Source organism: Pseudorasbora parva, chromosome 12, assembly GCF_024679245.1.
Source record: "Pseudorasbora parva isolate DD20220531a chromosome 12, ASM2467924v1, whole genome shotgun sequence".
Taxonomy (NCBI): Eukaryota; Metazoa; Chordata; class Actinopteri; order Cypriniformes; family Gobionidae; genus Pseudorasbora; species Pseudorasbora parva.
Window position 1 is genome coordinate 32489964 of NC_090183.1, and position 25735 is coordinate 32515698.

The 25735-nt window shown below is 36.3% G+C and overlaps 1 protein-coding gene across 2 annotated transcripts in view; it reads right to left on the reverse strand.

Moving 5' to 3' along the window:
* brinp3a.1 (bone morphogenetic protein/retinoic acid inducible neural-specific 3a, tandem duplicate 1) overlaps nucleotides 1-25378 on the reverse strand; it is a 40507-nt gene extending 15129 nt beyond the window's left edge. Inside the window, exons 1-5 of one of the 2 annotated variants that reach the window (XM_067459906.1) lie at nucleotides 24876-25378; nucleotides 24034-24305; nucleotides 12357-12544; nucleotides 10956-11140; nucleotides 286-391 (exon numbers count right to left, since the gene is read on the reverse strand). In XM_067459906.1, the coding sequence (XP_067316007.1) occupies nucleotides 286-391; nucleotides 10956-11140; nucleotides 12357-12544; nucleotides 24034-24263 (709 nt within the window). In that variant the 5' untranslated portion in view covers nucleotides 24264-24305; nucleotides 24876-25378. Of the gene's footprint in view, nucleotides 1-285; nucleotides 392-10955; nucleotides 11141-12356; nucleotides 12545-24033; nucleotides 24309-24875 lie in introns of both variants that reach the window. The other variant, XM_067459904.1, reaches the window with a different exon arrangement.
* Between the last annotated feature and the right edge of the window lie 357 nt (nucleotides 25379-25735).

Here is a 25735-nt window from a genome sequence, read left to right on the forward strand (position 1 = left end):
TAGAAAACAGTTATATAAAATGTTAATTATATTTTAATATCAAATGTTTTTTTTGTTTTGTTTTTTCAAAAAAGAAAAGAAAAAGAAAAGAAAACATAAAAAAATACTTTTTTCAAGATAGTATCTTGGAAAATTCCTTGAAACCTTTAAAGACTAAGAGGAACAAAAGATGTTTGTGGAATATTTCTGTGAACACACTGCTACGTCTTTCAATAAAAGATAAAATTCAAAGAATGATAATATCATTGGAATGTCTGAGGAAGAGTTAAATAATGAATGCGCTACCTTGTAGATGAATCTTGTTCTCAGGACTCTGAACCAAAACGGAACTGACAGAATCGAGGTTGTCATAGTTACTGCATCCAAGAGGGCCTGTCCTTGTTTCGGTCACCTTAAGGGAAGACAAGAGAAAGCACATGACAATACTCTGTGCAAAACAGAGACAGAAATGACACTTAGGCCATTAAATATGCAGAGCGGGCAGATGACTGCCTGTGAAATCAGAGTAACATAGATTTATCCAGTGCTTCTACAAGCTCAAAAAAAGCATATTGTTTTAAACAAGCATTTGAAAGAAGTCCACACAGGAAAAAAACATAACTACTTTTTCAAAATATCTAGAATATCATAATTCTAATGTTATGCCAAGGACACGACTGCTATTGAAAAAGCTATTATTTGGACCAAATTCAGTAATGTAGTGAAGGGCAATATTTCACGGTGACGTAATGTACTTTCACTCTACAAAAATAGTGAAGGTTAATGGACCTGTTGTGGAAGTAAATGGCTGAATGCAACTTGAATTTTACTATAAATGTGGTACATATTAACACAGATACATTAACCTGTATTGCCAAAAGTATTGGTACACCCCTCCAAATCATTGAATTCAGGTGTTCCAATCACATTGATGGCCAAAGGGATATACAATCAAGCACCTAGGCATGCAGACTGCTTCTACACAAATTTTGAAAGAATGGGTCGCTCTCAGGAGCTCAGTGAATTCAAGCGTGGTACCGTGATAGATTGCCACCTGTGCAATAAGTCCATTTGTGAAATTTCCTCACTACTCTATTCTAAGGTCAACCTTTAGTGATAAGTGGAAGCAATTGCGAACACGAATAACTCAGCTCCGAAATGGTAAGTAATGTAAAATCACAGAGCTGGGGTCAGCACATGCTGAGGTGCACAGTGCACAAAAGTCGCTAACTTTCTACAGAGTTATTAGCTACACACATTCAAACTTCATGTGGCCTTGAAATTAGCTCAAGAACAGTGTGTAGAGAGGTTCATGGAATAGGTTTCCATGGTCAAGCAGCTGCATCCAAGCCTTACATCACCAAGTGCAATGCAAAGTGTCAGATGTAGTGGTGTAAAGCATGTGAGCAGTGGAGATGTATTCTCCTGAACTCTTAATGCTTCAGCACATCAAGACATTTTGGACAATTTCATGCTCTCAACTTTGTGGGAACAGTTTGGGGACGACCCCTTCCTGTTCCAACATGAGCGAGTTTGGTGTGGAGGAACTGCACAGAGTCCTGACCATACCCCGATAGAACATCTTTGGGATAAATTAGAGCGGAGACTCTAGCGGAGCCAGACCTTCTCCTTCAACATCAGTGCCTGACCTCACAAATGTGCTTTTAGAATAATGGTAAGAAATTCCCATAAACACACTTCTAAACCTTCCCAGAAGAGTTTTAGAGAGCTTTTATAGCTGCAAAGGGTAGGCCAACTCTATATTAAACCCTACAGATTAAGAATGGGATGTTTTTAAAGTTTATGTGCATACAAAGTCAAGTGTCCCAAAACTATTCGCAATATAGTGTATTTCAAACCCAACATGGCTGCCATTGCAGTAAAAGTCACTGTGTATTATTATATTGTATATTATTAGGAAAAAACTATTGTACACTGTCATGAGATCAATATGAGATGAAAATGGATCAATATTCAAGAGCAGACAAATAGCTAGACATATAGAACATCCCTGCCAAATCACTGACACCTCACTGACAAAGCTATCGACACGGTATCTTTGTTCCCATCCAAAATGGTGCAGCTCAATCATTCCTGACAAAAGCGTCACTTTTTTCCCTGACAAAAGTCACTGTATATCAAAGCTCATCTGACACATAGGAAGAAAACCAACTGCCTGTGGGCAAATATATCTCCCTACCTGTCACTTACAAATTGTTCTCTGTTCTACATTGTCTTCTTTAATATTTCCCCCAGTGAGTGAATAAAAGTCTTCATGTCGTGTTTGTAGATTAATGGTGACCTGAGATTTCCGTCAGGCGGAACTAACTTTTCTTCTTCTTTGTTGGAATAAAAGTTGCCTTTGTTCGACATCTACTCATGGGTCACCGGATAAACGGTGAAGCGGATAAAATTAGACAAAGTAAACAGTATAGTGAACCCTCCAAGCAGAACGCAGTTGTTGTCATGCAACTGAACCACTGAAAATGACTGAGGACCTGGAAAAGCCAAGGAAGCATTTCTAATGTGTTACACAAGCAGCAAATCCCCATTATCGAGAGCTGCTTTATTTAATTTCCATTCAGCGTGTTGAAATAACTTTCAAGCCAGTGAGAGTAGTGAAAGTGGAATCGGGAGGGAAAGCACAAGTTCAGCAAGCCTACCGCTGGCATTTCCATTCCTCTTATTGACGCGTCCACGCAATTAATTAAAATCCAAGGAGCCTCTACAGGGATCAGCAGATTAATTTCTAACAAAGACAGATGTCCGACTTAAAGGGAAAATTGACCAATTGCAAGTATAAAGATGGGTTTTTCTATGCATAGCAATGAGCTGGTCCACAACAAGGGCTCGACGGAGCGGAGCATGTGCAGAACTTGGGCTTTCTATAATGAAACGGATAGAAATAGAGAGCTGTTGCTGCAGCTAGTGCATCTGAATTGGAAATTCTGAATTTACCTGAGTGTGCATTATGTGCCATCCATTACAGATGCTGAGTACAAACCATGTGGATTGAAAACTGTGTATTTTTTCAAATTATCTGCAGTGTTTTATTTGTGCTGACTACATCAGGACTTTCAGCAGCAGGCGTTGAAGAGATCAGTGACTGGTATAAGGGTCATTTTCGGTGTGGTTCAATACAAGGGATGTATTCAGGGAAATGGGTCACTTGTGACTTGTAACATTCACTCTCAATCATTCTGAAGTTCATAAGACTGTCCCCTCTATCTTTATTAAAGAAGACCTGGTGCCCATGATCCCTGACGTGTTGTTCTATTAGTTATGTGCCATTCTTTTGTTTCTAACTGTCATGCTAAGAGACTAAACCACTGCATAGTTTTAGAATGGGCAATAACAATAAAAGTACACATGGAAGAGCTCACTTAAAAATGAAAATCTCTCATTTGCATACCCTCATTTGTGTTCCACAGAAGAAGATAAAAAGCATGACAATAAGACTTTAAAATCCAAAGTGACTAAAATGATTTGCTAAATAAATATTAGAAATCCATTGCATTTTTTCTCCCACAGTAAATGAGTAAAAACAGACAGGTTTGTAAAACCCACCTGTGATTAATCCAACAAAGACTCCGGAAAATATATCAGGATGAGTGGGCCTGCGTAGCCACATATTTGAATAATAATGGATTTTAAGATGCCGTTCCCAGCTTTTTTTGGTACGCTAGAAATGTCATTAATGTTTCATAAGCATTGGCACTTATTATAATATTGCTTTACACAAAGATCCGGATAGAATTGGGCTGTATTTAATCAGTGAGCATTAGTCAAAAGGCATTTTCCTATAGCATCAGGCATGTTTTTACACCGCAATGGAACAATCTTTGAGATATTCAAGCAGCTGTTTTCATAAAAAGTCCCTTTCCGGTAGGTTAGTGTTCCCTTCGTTTCAGTGTGTGCTATGGGGGACGCTTATCATTGGAGGAAAGTGTGCATTAGAAAGGAATTATACCCTTTTCTACAGAAAATGGGACTTTATTGAAAGCAGCAGGGAATCCTCAGCGAGGCTAGTAGTGGTTAATGCTCTCAGCTTCGGCTTGTGAAATCTTAGAATGAAACACAAAGGCATGCTCTCTACAAGAGAGCTTCATCTGCGTGCATTAGCTGGAAACTCTTTTTGATTTTTCAAGCGTTTTTCCTCGCAGTAGGATTCGGAAGTTCTCGTTCTGGTTTATGGCAGTTAAGAGGGTGAGACTGGGGGAGGTGTAGAGGTGCTGGCAGAGTTTTCATGCCTCCCAGCTTGTGCTCGGGATGCTTGACTGATGACCCAGGCAAACGTCAAAGCACTACCAGTGGCAAAATGCCCAACTCTTTCTCTGAATCATAATTTTTCATAAAGTTTTCCACAGTTCATATACTCTGCAACAGAGTTAGTGTGAGTATTCATAGCATGCAAAAGGTATCTATTGCTTAAAAGAGAAGAATGCGACTTTGAGTATTCAGTACAGAGGAGAATGGGGAATATAAATGTAAAATATACAATATTATCAATCAATACAATACAATACAATATATACATATTGTATTATTGAGTATCAATCAATATCAATACAATACAATATATACATATTGTATTATTGAGTATCAATCAATATCAATACAATACAATATATACATATTGTATTATTGATTATTATTAAAAATGTATTTTTATTTTTTTCACACGCTTGCTTATTTAAAGGGATAGACTGCCCAAAAATGAATAGTCATTTGCTTACCCGTATGTTGTTCCTAATATAAATTACTTTTGAGAAATATTGGTAACCAGTCAAGTCACCTTTATATATATTGTGCTTTATACAATACAGATTGTTTCAAATAAGGTTTACAGTGATACACTGGAAAATAATGATTCAGTGGCAAACTAAATTAAATTTAGCTGTAGGGCAGCTCTAAAAATTAATTGACTCAGATGTTGTTTCAGAATATTGCAAGTTGTGTAGGAATTCCAGTGAGGAAAGTCACTATATTCTCAGAACAAACACAACACAACTACTGTTATAAAGGCTGTTCACATGAGCACATTTAAACAATTTAAAACAATATATATATATTTTCATTAATTTGATACGCTACTCCACATTAGCCTGACGTGGTCATACTCAATTCTAGTCAGAATATGAGTCTGAAATTGCTCCATTGGGCTGTGATTATGGGGCGTGTTTCAACCGAACCAGGAAAGACATCAATTGGATAGAGCTACAACCAATCAGAGCAACGAAGCGACGCATTGTCAAATGTCAACATAGTTCAACGGCACTGTTGCCAAGTCCGTGTTTTTTTTCCCCGCGGGTTGTTTTCTATGTCCGCGGGTTAAAGCGACTATTATGTGATATATAGACCCATGAGTGCGACTTTTAGCAGGAACACTTGCCAAAATAACACACATTTTACCCCCCAAATGCCATTTTTTCCCCCCGGAGAACCCCCCAAGAAGCTATTGTTTAGGGCTAGTAGTTGGCGGGTTTTATTGTAAAAACTTGGCAACAATGTCTGCACGTGTGCTAGAATCAGGCTGGAATACACGATCTTTGCCGGTGTTGTAAAAAAATACAATAATTTAATGATACACAGAGTACTTACCAACATGATACTCATTTCTGAGAGAAATTGTGAAGATGAATGCATATACAAACAAGCTCTCCGTTTAGGATTCGAGAAATTATAATCCAAGTCCCTTTGATGACGTGCATGATTACGTTACTGTTGATCATCTGTCCGTCATCGTCTAAAGCCCGCCCTGATGATTTCATTGGTCCGAACAGTTTCTGTTCGGGGATAATCACTCCTCTATGCAGCAAGGCCAGACCGAACACCCCAACCGAACAATGTTGTGGGCGGGGCTAAGTTCGGCTGGAATCCAGGCTAGCTCCACATAGGAAGAACCGACAACTAGCTGCTGACCTGATGCAGACACATATCTGAAGTTGACTGATATCGTCTTGGTCTGGAGTGAGGTTTACATGAAGTCACGTAATAAACAGGTGGGGCAGTGCTGCAGTTCCATTTTTCACCACAGATTTACACTGAAAATTTGTGGTCACTGTAGAACTGTTCGATTTTATTCGCCAGTATGTGTGTTTGAGACTAAGTAATTTTAATTAAGTAAATTTAATTTTAATTAATATAATTGAATAATTATAATAAATTAATATAATTGAATATTTTTTTTACAGTGTAGCCGGTTTAAGCTGGTCAAGTGTTGGTCCTAAGGTGGCCCTAAGAAATTAGTTTATAACTAGCTCAGGACCAACTAAAGACCAGCATAAACCTGCTCAAACCAGCTGCCATGCTTCAAAACATACCTAACCAGCATGCTGTTTTTTTTTGTTTTGTTTTTTTTTTCAGCAGGAAAATTATTATAACACATATAAAATCAGTCTAGTGGCATTTGTTTACATTTTAGATTGTGTTTTAAGGGGTGATGGTGAAGAAAGCATTGCACTGGGAGTTACACAACAATTAGACTCACTATAACTATTTACTTCTAATGAGAGGGGCAAACCGTCACAGAATTTAAAGCAGGCTCAATCCTGCAAAACTGATGCGGATGAGGAATACAAGAGGAGCTTGTGTGCAGGGCGGCTGCCAGGAGAAACAGAGTCTGTGACATCTGCAAGATGGGGGTGCGAGCAATCAACCGATATCGGATTGTTCAAATGAAGATCACGATTAATCAGAAAATTGATATTTTTACTGAGTCCCCATTCATTAGAAAATCAAAGTTCTAATGAGTCTTTGACCCATTGCCCGATGTTCATCCAAGCCTCTTCAGAGTTATAAATACTGGCCACTTAGCATGATGGCTTTCAAGTATATCACCTTGATTGCATCATATAATGCACAGCCCTGGCCAATGACTACTTCAACCTACTTATGAAAATAAACATGCCCTGTTGTTATAAAGCTCATCTAACACTCCTCCCACCTGTTAATCAAAATGAAATGTTGTGACTCTTGTCAGCTGGCACTCACTGCATTTTCTGTCCACCATCGTGTCTGACTGTGGAGGTTAAAGATTCATTTATTATTGGCGGTGCAGAAAATCTTCCTCATAAGTCTCTTATTCATTAGAGCCTGACACCTCACTTATATTCAAAATGGCTGACGAATAGGCTGGGCTCTCAAAGAAATTATTGAAATGGAACAGATAATTTGTCACACTGATGCATAATTCCAGCAGCACCTTCATATTTATTTATTTTCTATATTCCCTCCATACCCTCCCCCCAAAAGATATCTCTTCCATTTGAATCTCTCTCTCTCTCTCTCTCCTCTCTCTCTCTCTCTCTCTCTCTCTCTCTCTCTCTCTCTCTCTCTCTCTCTCTCTCTCTCTCTCTCTCTCTCTCTCTCTCTCTCTCTCTCTCTCTCTCTCTCTCTCTCTCTCTCTCTCAAATGTATGTTTGCCACAGAGAGTATCACCAATTCGGTAAAGAGAGCCTTTGTATTCACATCTGTCTTCATCCATATGAGGTAAAAATCCATGGGCTGAATTAAAGACTGCTGATCTTGAGAATATTCCACATCAATCACATAAAATGGCAGGCAAATAAAGGCATCTAAAAGGGCCAGCATCTACTCATTTCCATCAAGATAGCTTAAAAGCTATTAAGCCAGGACATGTGCTGTCAGGAGGTAATGTGTCTTGCCCCCTGTAAATCCAAATCAACTACAATGTGGTAGGGTTTCATTTTATTTTATTTTTTAAAACACTGGAACCAAATGATGTTATTCCACTGATGCTGACTGAATAACAGAACTACCACCACACAACTGAAACAAATGGAATATTTAACAAGTGTAGACAAGTGTAGTCCAATTACAGAAGGACTCATACTCATACAGAAACATACAGTGCAAACAGTGCAGTCTGATTCTTGAACGAATTAACATTTTTTTATAAGGGAACCAAGCCCATGCAGCTTGTAACTTACTGTGAAAATTAAATCTGTGTAGCTACTGACTGGTTCTTCATATGATAATATGTATTTTTGTCATTAGTATTGTATAAACAATAATGAATATTGTTTAATAATTTGAATATATATATATATATATATATATATATATATATATATATATATATATATATATATATATATATATATAGTATAAAAATAATAATATATTTACTTTTTACATTTTTTTTTAATAATCTCATTATTTGGCAATGGACTTACTACTGTTCACAATTTCGGGTCCGTATGATTTAATATTATTAACTATTATTATTATAATAAAATCCAATTAATACTTTTTGTCAGTAAGGACCAAAGACTGTAAAAAAATATGGACATAGTGTCTGTGACGTCACCCATAGGATTCCGATAAGCCGTTCTGAAGCATAAAGTACAGACAAGCTGGCCGTTGCCATCTTGGCAGCATGTCATCGCATGTCACTCCCGGATAACAGAAAATGGGCAAAGAGGCGGAATGTGGGCGGAGCTTAGGTGACAATTACTATAGACGGCGGATAAATGGCTATCCACCTGTAACTCAAAGTAACCACGCCATTAATTATGCAGAACTTTAAGGCTTTATATAATGGAAATGAATGAGTTATAAAACAATCAGAATGAGTTGAGTTATAATGTGTTATATACGAATATACGAATGAGTTATAAAAAATGGCTTTGACCCCTTGTGGTAATTAATACATTAATTTACATTATTAGTTAATATAATATGTTATTAAGGAATTAATACATTATCGCACATTTAACTAATAACAACTTAATGATTGCTTAATCTATTAATCATGAGGAATCTTCATTAGTTTCTGATGCAGTAATCATTAATAAATGGGTTAGTTCACCATTAGTAATACATTAACTCATGATTATCTGTGCATTAGTTAAGCATGAATTAATGCATATTAGTGCACCCGTATTGTAAAGTGTTACCAATTTTTGCATACAATAGATACTGTATACCTACTGAACCGTCCTTTGTTTTCCAGATAATCATTTTAGTTCTAATTCAACAACATGCATTTAGAAGTAGTGTTGACAGTATCGGTACACCGATACCAGCAGCACATTCTTGCTCTTTTCGACGGCAAATTGACTCTGACTGCTTCCTGTCACTCGTCTTATTTCCTTTGGATTAATAGTGCTTGTATTGCACATAATTTTACTCATTCCTGCAGGTTTTACGCTCAGTTTGCAACATTGATCTATATAAGTGGCACACATAAAGCCGTTTCTCAAACAGATCAAGAGTCAACAGTCAAATACACAAAAATGATGTCAAAATACTTGTCTTGCTGAATATTCAGGTAAAAACAGTCTGATTTGGTAAATAGTGTAACAGAATATTGGATTTGTGCATAATCTCTTGAAGTGACAGCAGTCTAATATTCCTGCTGCTGCCTGTCATGTTAATCAAAGTACAAAAGAAAAAAAGAAAATCACTCACTGATCCTGACTGAATAACTTTTGTTAACTTTAATTGTAAGCATTCATCTTTATTATTTTTTTATTATTATGAAGACTATCCAGTGTTATTTTACATTTGATTACTTAATTTAATTTCTGTAGTATTTCCTATATGAATACTGTTAGACCCACTTGAAAAACATAAAGTTAGTTAGGTCAAAGCTGCAAATAAAACCCTCACTGTACTGTGTACAAGCTATTGCAACAAAATTACCCAAATTATCTTTATGAGAGTAGCTATATTGTGGTTATCCCCATAATATTGAATATCAATATTCTTTTCAAGATATCAAATCAAAGTTAGAAATTCCAGTACCATGACAACACTTTTTAGAAATGTGTAGACCCTGTGCATCATGCAGAGGACATTTATATGGGTTACTTTTTCAAGCACAATCACTGACCTTATTGCTTGCTATAGATGAACTCATATATGATGTATTTCAAAGAGCTAAAAGCTTTGAAAGCTTGTTTCTGCCCCAGAATAAAACATTTCAAAAGATAATTGGGACTTTTTATCTCATAATTGTCGATGTAAACTCACAGTTATGAGATAAAAGTCAAAATTGCGAGAACAAAAGTCAGAATTCCTTTTTATAACAGAATTCTGACTTTATAACTCGCAATTCTGACTTTATTTATCAGAATAGTGAGATTTAAAACTTATTTATAGTGAGCTGTAAAATCATTATAACAATTGTGAGTTATAAAGTCAAATTCCAAGTTGGAAAAATATTTTCCACGTTTTTTTTTAGTTTATATCTCGGAATTCTGAATTTATAACTTGTAATTGCGACTTTGTATCACTTTATATTCTGACTTTATAACTCACAATTGCGACATTATATCAGTCAGACTTTATAGTCAGAATTAAGAGAAAAAAAAATCTGAATTGTGAGATAAAAATTCGCAATTACTTAGACTGGGTAAACCCAACACTATCTGCCAGGAATTTGATTTCTTCCAAAGAAGCTTATCCACCTGGTGCACTATTGGTGGGTTTAACACAATGACGGATCGAGAAGCGATGGATCGTTGGTCTGATCGGCTGAAAGACTATCAAATTTCGTACAGAGTTATTTGAGCTATGCCCGTTGATCGCACCTCTTATGCGAAAACTCCTCAGACCAATGTTCAATCTTAAAAGCTTGGTGTGGTGATAGCCAGACAAGCAATTAACTATTTCATTTTTTTATTATTCTGTGGCAGAAACACGCTTAATAAGTGTGTAAAAACAGTGCCTTTCAAACACAATTTAACTTAATCTAATGCTCCTCTGTACATATAAAAATCATTTTGTTCCCACCTGTGATTCATTAATACTTCATATCTACACAACAAGAACAAAAGAAGGAAAACTATGTGCTTTTCTAACATTTAACCCATTTTTTTAAATCTCCAAATGATGCAGCTGCAAAACAATAGAAACAGCCGAGCTCAAGTCAAACTCCTTTCCAAAAATAAGCACTCAAACGTGGGGTCAGGTCCCCAGGTCTGTGCGCATCTAGGCCACAGGGTTACCTTGATGGCAGTGGAGGCAATCTGGAGGTGGTGCAGTTTTCGCAGTGTACTCTCTCGGTCTATGAAGTAGGAGGCAGCCAGCTGGTGCAGGGCCTCCAGAGTCACGGCCGTGCCATTTGAGTCAGTCAGGTCTGCCGTCCGGCTTAGCCTCCTCTTGTCCACAAATATAGTCAATGCCTCCTCACCTGCCACGAGGGCAAAGCAACATAAAAGAATGAGGAACACTGGGGAAAATGGCTTCATAAAGAATGTTCTTTGTGTTTATGTAAGGAAGAGTGAAGCAAGAGCATTGTCTATTCAACGAATCTCTGGAACACAATATAAGAAGGGAATAGAAGATGGAAAATTTATCAACAACATTTTTTTATATATTTTATTAATTAATTAGCATAATGAAAAAGTTGACTGTCATTAATATAAATCATTAACATGCTCAACAGATCCACATTAATATAAGTATATATATATGTATATATATGTATAAGTATATCAATTAAATATAAAGTTTAAAGTGAAAGTTTTTAATGAAATCTTATTCATACAGCTGTCAATCGATTAAAATATTTAATTGCAAATAATGTTGTGTAATTATTAAGTTCGGATGGTTGTGTGGATGTTGCATGCAGGAAAAAAAAAAAAAAAACATACAGTATAAAAACTCCAGAAAGTAGATTAATGCAACGGAATTCATATAACAGTAAATCAACAGACAAAGGTTAATGTTAAAGTTTTTAATTAAAACATAATGCAGCTTTCCTATGATTAAAATATTTAATCACAAATAACTGTGTAATTATTGAGTTTGACAGGTTCTGTGAATGATGCACGTTGAATATAAATATATAAAAACACCAGAAAGCAGATTTTTGCATCAGATGCCCTACATTTCTTTCAAAAAGGTTTTTTTTTTTTTTTTTTAATACCACACACAGATATCAGTGAAACGGGTGTCACAGCCATAGACTTTCATGTCTTCACATCTGCAGATAATGGGATGCCTAAAAAGCAGAGAGTTTTCAAGAGTAGTCGTTTGATAATATGTCAAATTGGGGACAAAATGCATTACAAAATAAGTAGTATGTAGATTTTGTCAGCACTAGTAATTAAAGAAATAATGTAATTGTTCTCTAAAAACTGACTGATTCATTTAGTTCAATTAATTCATACTTTTTTTGATGATCATTTTTAATTCTTGGCTATTGTGGACTATTGAATAGATTTTAGAATGCATTTTCACATTTCCCAATTGAACTATAATGCTTTAAACTGTAAATATTCTATCCTTGTTTTAGAACAGTAACATCTCCCGTTATTATGTACCAAGACATATCAAAAGAATGTCTTTTTTCAGTGGAAATGATGAAATTCTTTAGAAATGAACAGGCAGCTTTGTTCAAGTACCTCCGAGTGTAGCTGAAAGCAGAAAGTGTGTGCCATATTTCCTGATGATGTTCTCGGTAATGGCAGCGAGGGTGGGTCTGCGGCCCAACTGTCTGATGGTCTGCATAAACTCTGGATCGAGGGGTAGAGCCACGCCATTGTCCTCTCTCTCCAGAGCCAGGCTGTTCACCTTCCAGCGCCCAAACTCTCTGCAAGGTCACATACAAACACACACACACATACACCCTATTTGGAAATGTCCTTCATTTGAGCCACAATGGACACAGGAGGATGAAATCCTGAACACATTTTTTTTTCCCCAACAGCTGGGAGAGTTTGTTTTAGTATTTGGTTCAGTGTAAGCAATACAGTTAACGCTTCTCTGAAATGGGTGTTCTGTATATTCCCCAACTGAAAAAAAAGCAGTTTAAAGAGAGGTCTGAGAAACCTTCACGCAGCTTGAGTACGACGCATATTCGGTTAAGACCTGCTGAGGAGAAAATGCGATGACTGCATGACCCCCGTGCCTGCAATTCAAATCATATTAGGGATTCTTTTTATTTTTTTACAACTTCAGCTTCAGGAATTGCTCTGGTCTGCTTTTAAAGCTGTTGTCCCCTAGATAATGGTTCAATTTGTTTTTAGGTTTTTTTTCCCTGTGACTTTTGCACTGAAGAAGGGCTGACTGGGAGTAATCACAAACAATGGAAAGCTTCTTTCGTTCATGAATAAAAGGCCATAGGAGAACAGATGGAATACTATCCTTTTCCTGTCTTTCATTTATAGCAACAACTGTTCATTGCAATACAATGAAATGGTCCTTATTATAACCTGTGGTGCTTTAACAGAAAAGTATGGTATAGTAGACAGTACAGTATGGCTGTACTGAGATATGAAATACTTCAGTATGTAGGAGTCGGACTGACTTAAGGAGTATGATCATCACCATATTATGCCAAAGGTAAAATTCCTTTATTAATATAGCTTTGGTATGATAAAACAAAATACTAGCAACGAAATGGCGTATGCAAAACACAAACAAGCGTTTTTAATATAAAACCATAATGCTATATTTAATATACTATATTTTTCATTCTACATTACATACACTGTAAAAAATAGGGCACAATGTACTGTATAAATATGAAGGAAATTTCCATAGTGTTTTTTTTTTTTTTTTTATTTTTTTTTATTTTTTACAGATTTTTTACCTATTTTGAATTACACATTTTATTAGTTTGCGCTTTAAGGGTTAACAGAAATTTCTGTAAAATTACTGGATAATGTACTTGAAAAAAATACATTTTTTATTTTTTACAGTGTATTTAAATTATGGAAGATGGGGATTGTGCAGTAATGTGCATTAATAACAATCATTTTAAGCATATTTATGTTCATACATAAATATCTGAATAGAAACATTTCCTAAGTTAAATAATCCTAAAATCCAGTAAAGGAAAAACCTTCACTTTAAAAAAAAAAAAAAAGTCAGTAAAAATAGGTGTTTTACCTGTTTTTTGAATTACACATTGCATTAGTTTGTGTTTTAATGGTTAACAGAAATTTCCGTAAAATGACTGGATAATGTACTGGCAGTAAATCACCAGTACATTTTCTGTTTTTATTTTTTACAGTGTTGCCCAACTAACAGGGTAGGATGACTTTAGCTGTTATCTGATTATTACATAATGTATTTATTTATTTTCTTTCTTTACTATGATTAAACATTAACTTTTTTGTAATGTAATATATTAAATTAAAGATTTTATTTAAAATCACATTGCTCACTCAAAATGAATAAATCACAAAATCAAAGAAATGCATCTGAAACATTTATTCCTTAAATGCTCCGCGCTTATTCCTGTTTCTTTAAAACAAGAAATAATCATCTGAATTTACAGTCATTTGTGGTTACTCACAATAGAACAAAAGACTATAAATTCAGAAGGAATGATTCTCAATATAAAGATATGGTAAGACCGTAGTTTAGGGCCCAACTCTCACTATTTGATGCTCAATAGCATGCATGTTAACAGGATGCTGGCTGTTTATTTATAAAGCACATATTAACACAGTCAATTATTCTGCATCCCTTAATCCTGTCAAAGACCTACATTCAAGAACTACCTTTTAATGAGCAGTAATTAGGAGTTTATTGAGGCAAAAGCCATAGTTGATAGTTTCTGAATAGTTAAAATTAAACCGTAATCTAAAGTGTTACCAATAATAATAATAATATTAATAACAGCAACTACACCATGCGCTGCATACTCTTTGTTCCATTTCTCTTGCAAACAAACATACAAACCACAAAAAAAGAGAAGAAAATCTATTCCAATCTAAATCGATGATTATATCCATGAAACCCCATCAGCAGAAAGCTTTTGATGATCCATGTGATGCAAATACACAAATACGGGCTGCAGGATTATGACAAAAATCATAATTGTTGATCATTCCCTTAAAATTGTAATTGCAATTTTTATTTACAATTATCACAATTTACATTGGATGGTGTTTTGAATAGTTTTATATCATTATTTGAAACAACTGCATGTTATATTTTTATATTAAAATAAGCTGAAAACATTTTTTTAAGCATTTATTGCATAAAATATGCATGGTATCATGTTAATAATATGTTATTATACTAAAACTAAAATTAAAACAATGGGAAAAACCCTTAACCCTTGTGCCGTCCTAACACAAATAACCTCAAAACTGACTGAAAGAATGAATAAATCACACAAATGTTGTCACAAATGTCACAATTCTGGACAGCATACCCCAGGGGGCATCTTGCCTCATTATACCCTATATATTATATTGCAATATATGGCCTGCTAAGTGTTTGTATCTAAATAATAATATGTAACAAATGACACGCATTGAAAGCAGAAAGGAAGAGCGGCAAGGACAATGAGACAGAGAAAGACAAATGGAGGGAAAGAGAGAAAAAAAGAAAAGAAATGGGGGAGAGAAAGTTTGATCGACACTGTGTCAGAACAAAAGTTCTTGATGGACAGTTATGGATGGAGCTGGAGGCTAATCCACCACTGGGCCCACGCTAGAGCCTCACAGCAGGAGAAGGCATATTGAAGAACTACCTGCCAGGCTTCCCCACAGAGACCTACGGCTACACGGAGTCAGCAGTGAGAACACGCTCCAGAGGAAGCAGTCTGAAGCCAAAGGGAGACCGACAGTGTCACAGTACAAGCAAATGAGACCAGCTATGTTATGCTGTCGGAAGCAGCGCTTTGTTTGAAACCTCCGATTTATGCAACATTTTTGCAATATTATGCAACGCGCTGTATGATGAGGTTTATGGATAGGCGAAACAAGGTTTTGTTAAAGTTAAATTACATTCAGTTTTTAAACTAATTAGTTTCAAATAGAAATTAAATTAGCACAATCAATCATGGTCCATCCCGTATATGCATGTAAATTCTGTAATACATTGCGCATCACTAAACCACACTTATAGAAAATAGGAAGTATAGAATGAGTAAAAACTGTTAACACAGAACATGTTCTTGCGTTCAAAAAGATGTAGAGCAACGGAATGGGACAGAATCCAGGGTCTCGAGACCAGTTTTTAAAAGTTAAATCATTTTGACTTGTCTTTCTCACCAGAAAAAGGAGTAAATAAATGAATCTTCATGTGGATGGGTGGAGAGCAGAAACAACAGCTGTCTTTATCCAGTCAGTGTTTTAACACAGTTATCAAACGTTCTCACAAAGGCACACTTTTATTCATTCAACAAAATACAGATATACACTACTGTTCAAACTTTTGGGGATTTTTTTCATTTTTTGAAATAATACTTTTATTCAGCAAGGATAAATTAAATTGATCAAAAGTGATAGCAAATACATTTAATGTTACAAAATATTTGGATTAAAAAAATGCTGTTCTTTTGAAAATTTCATTTAAATTTCATTTATTAAATTTAGCATATGGCTTTGTATCAGTAGAAATCCGGTAGTATATTCAAATGATCCATAAACCCCTGAGATGAGAGATTTATGTATATTTTATTTCTGGAAAAGATCCTCTGATGACACAAATATCGTCATTTTGCATTTTTTCCAGAGGCACAAGACTACAGCCAGTAGTAGGAGATATTTCCGCATGTTTTCAACCGGTCCATGGGGGGTGGGATCACACTCACAACACTCTGCTCGGGCTTTCATGTAAATGGAGCGGTGCGGAGCAAAGTGAGTGTTTCAACTTTTAAATGAATTCCTGTGAAAGTTAGGCTTCCAAAGGCATGAACTGAAAACACACCAGACTCTACACACGCCGTGAATGTATGCCGTGCCCGCGCTTACCTCAGCTCTCGTGATGAATGTAATCTGAGTCCTGCTGTGTTACTCGCTCGGCTCACTCACATTATATTGAACAGAAATTTTCCATTTTTAATTGTAGTGTCTGTTCTCTAACTGAACTAAATGAGTTTATGAAAATGAACAGAACTGTAGCGCCGTTGTCGTGGTGGGCAAGTGATAATCCAGTAACGGTGGCTTTGGGAGTGGCTTCGTAGGGCAGCGAAGCAAGTGCATTCTGGGAGTTGTTGTTTTCATCCCCATGAGACAAAAATACATTTTCTCTTTAAAACTGCAGTACACTAAAGACAGTCTCAAAAAACGTGTTTGAAATTGCTGGTGTTTCTGACGTCACACATTTGTAACCAATCACGTCAGGATGTGGACGGGCTTTAACATATCATTAAATACCTCTGCTCTGAAGCAGGGGAGTCTCAAGAGAAGCCACACTGGTATAATTTGATATGGAAAATCGTCTACATTTAGCAATATAACAGGTGAATAATATATATTATGATGTATATTATGAAGGTGAACGGGAACATGGTTTGTGTAACATTAGCAACACATTATAAGGTGTTTGATAACAGTCAAGGACAAAGCTAATCATATCAATTACTGTTATGTGTCTGACGTTGTAAAGAGCGATACCTTAGTGCAGTGTTTACTACAGTAACTTGAGTAGAAGTTGACCGAGTGGGTCTCTGCAGGTGGGCGTGAGTGGATATGGGGCTAATTTGCATATTCACGGCTCCACATATGCTAAAGGAAGCAAGGGTGTAGCATTACATTCAAGCTATTTTAAGGAATGAAGAAATTGTTTTCACAGAAAAAAAATGTCATTCTGGAGATCAATGAGTTCTAAGGGATACAATTATTGACTACAGGGGGACTTTAACTAAATGTTTCTTGAGCAGAAAATAAGCATTTTAGAAGGACTTCCGAAGGATCATGATCAATTATCAAAATCTTACAGACCTCAAACGTTTGACTTGTAATATTCTGTAAATTTACAGTCATGCCATTTGCATTTGTGCTCTGCGTTGAAAATGCATGTTAAAATGCACTTTTATGGGTGTTATTCTACTATGTTGACCCACAAATATGCTATAAGTGATTTTAACGTTTAACACACTCATAGTAAGGACGGAGGGCATTTGTGTCCAAGACATCAGTGTCAGCCTGCAACTCAAACAGTCCATAAATCTAGAAACTCATGTAATAAATGCTTGCTGCACAAAAACATGCCAAAAGGTGTCAGTCTCTGATTGAAAGCCTGGTGGTCTGTCAGCATTTGTAGATGCACAGTTCTTGCAACACACGACAGTGCTTCGAAGTGTAAAAACCCCCCCAAAAAAACAGTACTACCGAGGAATGAAATCGTGTTCTGGGGGATGTCCACCATGGTTGAAATCGCATTCCGGGGGCTTAAAATATTGAAGTGCTGGTATATACCTACGTCGAGCACTGCACACAACTATGGATGGCATTGGGGGATCAAGTGCTAATGTTAAAGGGTAACAGCCATGTGTTCTCATGAATAGTATTGAGAAGTACCGCTGACACATACAGTATGTAAGATGTTTCATACTGGAGAGGACTGAAGTAGCCTAATTTCTGCTAAAAAATGTAGCTTTACCATCACTTCTTCAGTGTCAAAGTATCCTGCAGAAATCATTCTAATATGCTGATTTGGTGCTCAAGCAACATTTCTTAATATCGATGTTGAAAACAGCAGCCTACTATTTTGGTGAAAAACATCAAAAGAAAAGTATTTATTTGAAATAAGCATCTTCCAAAGCCATTCATGGACTTGCTAATTAATGTAAATACTATGAATTTACTTTTAATTCCCTTGTTTGAGGTGTCCTATAAAGCATACAGGATAAAGTTTTGGTAATACGCATGTTTAAAAAATTGTCCTCACTTATTAATGACTGTAATATTCTTCAAATCTGTCAGTTCACAGTTCCACAACATATGCACATACATATATTGTTGTTATATCGTCATCCTCGTTCCGCATTCTCATTGGTTCTTAGGCAAATGGGGGGATTTTATGCGCAAGGAAAGCTGAGCTCAGTGAGCACTCACTGTTGCTGCCAGATCTCGATGAACACATAGTATTTAATACAAAACTAACTAGACTAAATCAAATGAAAAAGCCATAACGTAAACTATTTTCTTTGCATTTCGTTTTATCCGACGCATATTTTTATTTTATTTATTTTTTATAATAAGCTAAAGAAAGATTTACTGTAAGTACTTACTGTAAGTACTAACACTGCGAAGAATGAATGTGAATGCCTCACTTATTAAACCCATCAAACGTGTGTATATATATATATATATATATATATATATATATATATATATATATATATATATATATATATATATATATATATATATATATATACCGCTACATTATTAACTGCTGTATGCTGTATTTGACACATTCATTTCAAGTAAAAAAAATTTAAATAAAAATAAAAAACATACAAAAACTAAATAATACATTGAATCAATAAAATGTCCTTTATTGGCAACTACCAGCTGTGTTTATATGGTCTTAACTTGATTTCCAATTCAAGATTAACCTGAGGCAAATTGAGAGCTCAGGCTACACCTCATTAGTTGTGTTTATCAAACACTTCTTCATGCTAACATTAATCAGATGTAAACACGCTCATTAGGGCTTCACTCATTCCACGGCATGAGTCATTTAGTACTTCGGAAAAAAACTTTACGGACCTAAAATTAGACCAGAATGGTCAACAAAGGCCATTTATTCTATTTATTCAAAGTGTATTTCTTCATACTGAAATATTGAGCCATCAAAGCCACAGTCATCATCACTCCTGTCAGTTGTGAGATATGACTTAACATATGCACCTCTGTGCGCTTCCATCATTCATTTCCCATAAGGGAAGTCCAACAGCTCATCTCTCTCAGTCGAGCTCTGGCCCTGATAAACTGAACTAGGAAAACAATCTACCATAGCAATGACCGAGCAGCCAGTAGGTGTTTTGTCCTTGATTGTGTTTCCAATGCAAGTGCAAGCATACTCAGGGGATATACATGTCTTGAAACATAAATAATGAGACGATTAGCTGGGGCCTGACGCTACTAGCCTGATATCTCTCTCTCCCTCTCCTTCTGTCGATCTCTCTCTCTCACGCGCTTTCTCTCTCATTCCCACCCACCATCTCTCGTTCTCTTATATAGGGTGAATTATGGTATTCTGGGTACTCTGTTGTGAATATTTCTTGATCTATTACAAGCAAGTCTATGTAGCTTTAGCATATGCTAGCTGGGCTGTCATGTGATAATGCCCTATTTGTTAGAATGAAGTTTAAGGGTGACAATGGAAGTAAATTGTAAAGGTCAAACTGCAAACAACACTCTAGATGATCATAATGTTGATCTAGGTTTCTAGCTGATTTGATTGCTTTTGGAACTACTTCCCTAACTGGCCATATTGGTCTTGAATGGGAGTCATTCGAAATTAACTTCTTGTTCAAATACCTTTTTTCATAAAAGCAATATCACACTCATAATCGGGCTTTTGAGCAAGGGGTTAAATTAAATTCTCCTTTACACTCTTAAAAATAAGGTTCCAGAAGTTTTTACTGTGATGCCATAGAATAATAATTTGTGGTTACCTAAAGAACATTCTTAAAGTCAAGACCATTTGAATAATCTAAAGAAAATGCAAAGATATATTAACTTAAAGGTGCTGTAAGTAGGATTGACAGCTAGTAATCAAAATAGGTACTATAGTCCAAATTCAAAATATTAGAGATTGTTGTTTCCCCTGCCCTCTCCTCCTCAGACTCGGCGCTCACGCGGATTGCCAGCACGAGTACACTGCGAGCACAATTGACAATGAAAGCCACACTTTAAGATGATGAGTTGATTTATCTGTGTGTTAATAATCTCTCATTCATAGAGATTGTTAGATGCATGCCGAGGCTTTTTAGGTCAAGGTAGAATCTGCAATCTCTGAACCAGTTTGTTTGCTGGCTTCCATGGCAACAATACACTGTGTTTTCCATCAACTGGCAACCTGTAGTGTCGAAATACTATTGAGTAAACTGGCAAATTGCGTTATCGCACAGACCAAAACAAAAACAGACATTCTGACACGGAACACACATTCCAAATTAGAATAACTGGCTGTAGCATTGTTTTTCTGAGAAACAATTAGATGGATTTGGCATGTTTCATAAATATCTACAAACATATTGATGGTATTTTTTTATGACTTAATATAATGAAAAACATACAGCACCTTTAAAGGTTCTTCGTGGATCTGTTTCAAAAAATAACATAGAAGTTTACTTGATAATATATAACTGGTGAAGGAAAATACAATAATGGCAAAATAAATACAATATTATGGAAGCGGTGTGCAATGCAACCATTTTATTTCACAAATAAAAAAATCAAAACTTGTCAACCCCTTCGTGTGTTTAATTTGAAATTCCACACCGGTGAACATCACAGTCTTTGTTTCAGTTTGATTTTCAGGACAACACAGAGATATTTGTTTGATAAGAGTGGTTCAAAGAACCCGGCTGTCATTAAAGTCCTGTACACAGCACACACACACACGACTAGATTAAGTTAAATATCCCTCTAAAATAGCACAATGTAGAGCCACTAATTGAGCAATCAATGATCTGAGGCTTTTATAGAGACATTATTGTCGTTAGGCTAAACATTTTCCGTCTAAAGCTTTTTGAATGCCGAAGATTCCGGAGGCTAATAGGCCTCTACTGCTTTAGGCATTAATAACACTTATGACTTGTAGATGTTTAAGAATGTATGATAATTCAATTATATTTATTCATCTTAAACCCTTTCAGAAGCTTTCTTAATTGGAAATCTTGATTAATTCAACACCGTCCTCATTCTAAGCTTTATGTGCCAGAAAAAGCACCAGTGCTATGGATTTTACAAATCCTTCCTTTAAATTAAGATTAATTATAACATTAATCTAAAAAAAAAAAAAGCAAGACCTAACCTTTAGGGTTTTACCATTTAAGCCTCTTAATTATCTTTAACAAAAATGATCTTATTTTGTTTACAGTCCATAACCTAAAAAAGGCTATCACAAAAAAGGCAGATGTTGTGAAAGCTCAACTCTCCTGCAATGGATGTATGTAAGATACTTTTTTATAATACCAGGGGCTCATTTAGCATCTGACACCAAAAGCAAATACATTGGAAACACAATCATAATTGCAAAGTGGCAGAATATCGTATTTATTTATGTACAAGTAGACATATTTAAATATTCCTAATACTTTTAATTCCAGTAAGGATTTAAAGTACACATGTACTGTCTAATTCTAAAATGAAAAATATCACACACTCTGTCGACTTTACGTTCCATTCCAGAGTGCAGGAAAAACTTCCGCAAGACAGTGTTTGCGTGGGAGAATTACTGCTTATCCTCATTGTTGCTCACACAGCTCTGGCTAAGCCGACAATTGCTGTCACCTTGTGCTCGGGGAGCTTCGCCATTAGCATCTCCGGGAGGAACAAGCGAGCACGTATGTGCTCCGGCAACCTTTTCCGCTGCCATCGGCTTGTCCGCCTCACCCACCTATCCTCCCGTGCAGAACCCTCCCATCATACACTTGTCAGGCAGCATATGTCTGGTGTTTTATGAGATCCCTTTCATGCATCTGACAGGAAGGATAGACACTACTAAGTCTTTACTGTACCCTTGGGCTCTGTTCAACCTTTGGCGGGAGGTAAATGGGGAGAATGAGAATGACACAAATGTACCTTGAATCTATGTCACCGCACACCTACCTACTGTATGTGACCACGAGCAAGTTATGAATTTGTAACAACCTAGGTGTGTTTCCGCAAACACAAACAAACCACAGATCCTGAAGTTGTCAAATTTTAGGCGAGGGTGTTGTGTGTGTGTGTGTGTGTGTGTGTGTGTGTGTGTGTGTGTGTTGGGGGGGGGGGGGTAAATATAACTACGCAGGTGGGACAGCAGCTCAAGTTTTGTAGTTTTATTTACACCGACCATGTAATGAACACACTTTTGAGTCAAAAATAAAAGTAGCACTAGACTGTAAAAACCAGATGTTTCGAAAGTTGTAAATAAAACAAGTACATTTTACAAGAAAATACAATTTCAGTCTTTCTACTTAAACAAATCATGTTTAATTCAGTGTTACGTGTCATTAGCCATTTATTGCCATTTATTTGTAACTTTTTGTGAAATTTACTAGCAATTTTCTGAGTAAATTTTTTTTATGCTCCAGTTGTCTTTTCACACATTGTAGATTTTCAAAGAAAAGCAAACACACATTTAGGCTTAAAAAAACTGTCCCGATGTCACATCATTATCTTTCCTCAAATGTCTCATACAAGGCAAAGAGTGTTAAGAGGGCAGGAAGCAGAATTGATTCCCTCTCAACTCAGATCTGTAGCAGATGCAAACTTGTCCCTCTCTATACTGCCAGTGTGAGAGCAAGGTACTTAAAAGTCATTCAGGCACAAGGGATCTTGGGATAGGAGCCCTGCCTAGCATGAAAAGTAAAATTATGCACCTAGACACGCGCACCCCAGCACTCGCACACACACACAGACAAGCTGCCGGTTTCCACCAGCAGGGGGAGATCTGACATTGAAAAAGCACAACTGTACTTTTGTTGACTTCTATAGTCTGTTTCTAGCAAAAAAATAAAGCCAGTGGAGCATTCACAGATAGATACACACGTATGTTGAGGAGAGAGCATCTGACTAACCCCAATGTTGCCATTTCCATCTGTGCCTGGCAGTGTGGTCCAATGGCCCTGCCAAATAAGCGTGTCAGTCAGGTTCAGTTCAGCCAACTCTTTTCCTGCTTTTCACTTCTCCCCTTTTGGGCTTTTTATCACTTCATCTAATCCTCAGCTCTAACTCAGCACAACTTCCCTCAACACCTCACATCAGTTGCAACTAAAAATCTGGCATTAAAAGTTTCAAACTACTTTAACTTGAAAAAAGCTGTCAGACTGCTTAACACGTAACTCCTCATCATGTGCAGGGATTGTCTATATATTGCTTTATTTACACAGTCTAATTTATATTGCATCGTGGTATCTACAACAGCGTTTTCTACCTGCCCAACCATGTTGCAATTTGCATGTGAAAGGATCTTTTCTATTCCAAGTGAAAGTTAGCACACCAGTAAGCAAAATGAGCCAGCCTCTATTCAAGTTTCTCGTTAACTTTTTGTGAAACATTAATATGTGTAAAGATAAATGAAAAAGCACCGTATTTCCGGCATATCGTTAATATGTCCGACACATTCTACACATAACTGGCAACAAAATACAGAAATAATTATGCAACTCACCTGTAAATCTTGTATTTGGTTGTGAAGCCCTGCTGATAACGCTCCACGAATTCTGCAAATTCCTGTGAGTGATGAAAAGGCCCTTTATCTGAAAGGAGCCACCCAAATGGACCAGCGGCATCATGGGAGGCTGCCACAGGGGCTAGAACCCAGCAGTGAAGGCTTAGTACAACACACACCCATAGACTCATCAGATACGCCAGTCTAAAATCAGTACACTGGCAGCTCATGCTTCACCCTGCGACTCGACATTCTCTCCAAACTTTCCTTGCCTTCTGAAACAACAAAGTCAATACAGTGAATTCAATTATAACTTGTTTCCAAACAGCTCTTTTTTCTTTTCTTTTTCAAACACAGCTGTAAAGACATTTAAAGTCCAGGGTCTTCAATCTGGGGTACATATACATATAAATGTATACGACTTTTAAAGTTTAAATTATTCAATTTCTTACTATAACTTTGTTGATTTTCTTGTTCTTTTATGCATTAGATATAATTGTATTTATTGTTCTTATTAAAAGCCTATAGTAGCCTAAAATGTATTTAGGAAATGTGGTTAGTAATCTAGTAAAATGTGGAACCCTAGGTTTTCTGAGAATCTGACTGGGGATCCCAGATTAGAAACTCTTATAATTAAGCAATTGATACAATATATGTCCATACACAGGCATAGAAACATACTATGTATTGTAAGCTACTGTCATTTGCCGTTTTCCATTCAAACTGGGTTTCAGAAAAAAAAAATGCTTGTAGTGTTATCAAATCATGTTTTAAAAATATTATTTAAAATATCCCATTAGCCTACATTATACTTTGGATTATTATATTGAGAGTAAGTTTACCTTTTCCAGTTGTCCGATGTTTTAACCACTGAAGTCAACAACCTCTACAGTTTACCGATTAAGGCAAATGATTGTAAACGCAAAGCATGGGCAAATTGTTGAGGGTGACCTTTAAAGATTCGGCTCAGTTCAACTTGTTTTAAACACCATCGCGATGCGAGAAGAGCCCTGGAAACCCAGCATCCAACTCTCTGCTTCCACTACCGTGTATATTTCCAACGTCTTGTGCCGTATAATCCGGGTGAACAGAAGAAAAAAAAACTATCGTGAGGAGAAGCGGTCGCTCTGTCTTCTCTCTTCTCTCTCCAAGTAGACAGGTCTCTTATGAATTGGAAGTTACGCTGAAGCAATCCCATAACCATTAACGACTGACGCGATTAAATTCTACTGTTTCCCCTCGATATATTAACTTAACCCGGTGCCCAAGAAGCACTATATAAATGTCGACTCCAGAGGTCCACTCTGTGCAACTGCGCGTATGTTGGATGCTCAAACTAGACGGTTCCCATACACACCATGAAAATATCCAATTTATTTCAGAGACAAGCCTCCTCCACTCCTCATTGGCTGTTGGCGAGCAAGAGGGGCGGGGTTTCCCTGCTGAGAGAATGTATCTTGTCTGGGTGACAATGAGCTTGGACATTATGTGCTTGTTATTAAAATAATATTATACTTATTTATGAATGGGATAATTAAAATACAAATAGTAGACTACTCGAGCAAGAGCTTCACCTTATTATGCATTTGAGTCGTTTTCAGGTTCACTTGGCTACCAGTCGTAAAGGCTATTACAAAATTATATATATATATATATATATATATATATATATATATATATATATATATATATATATATATAT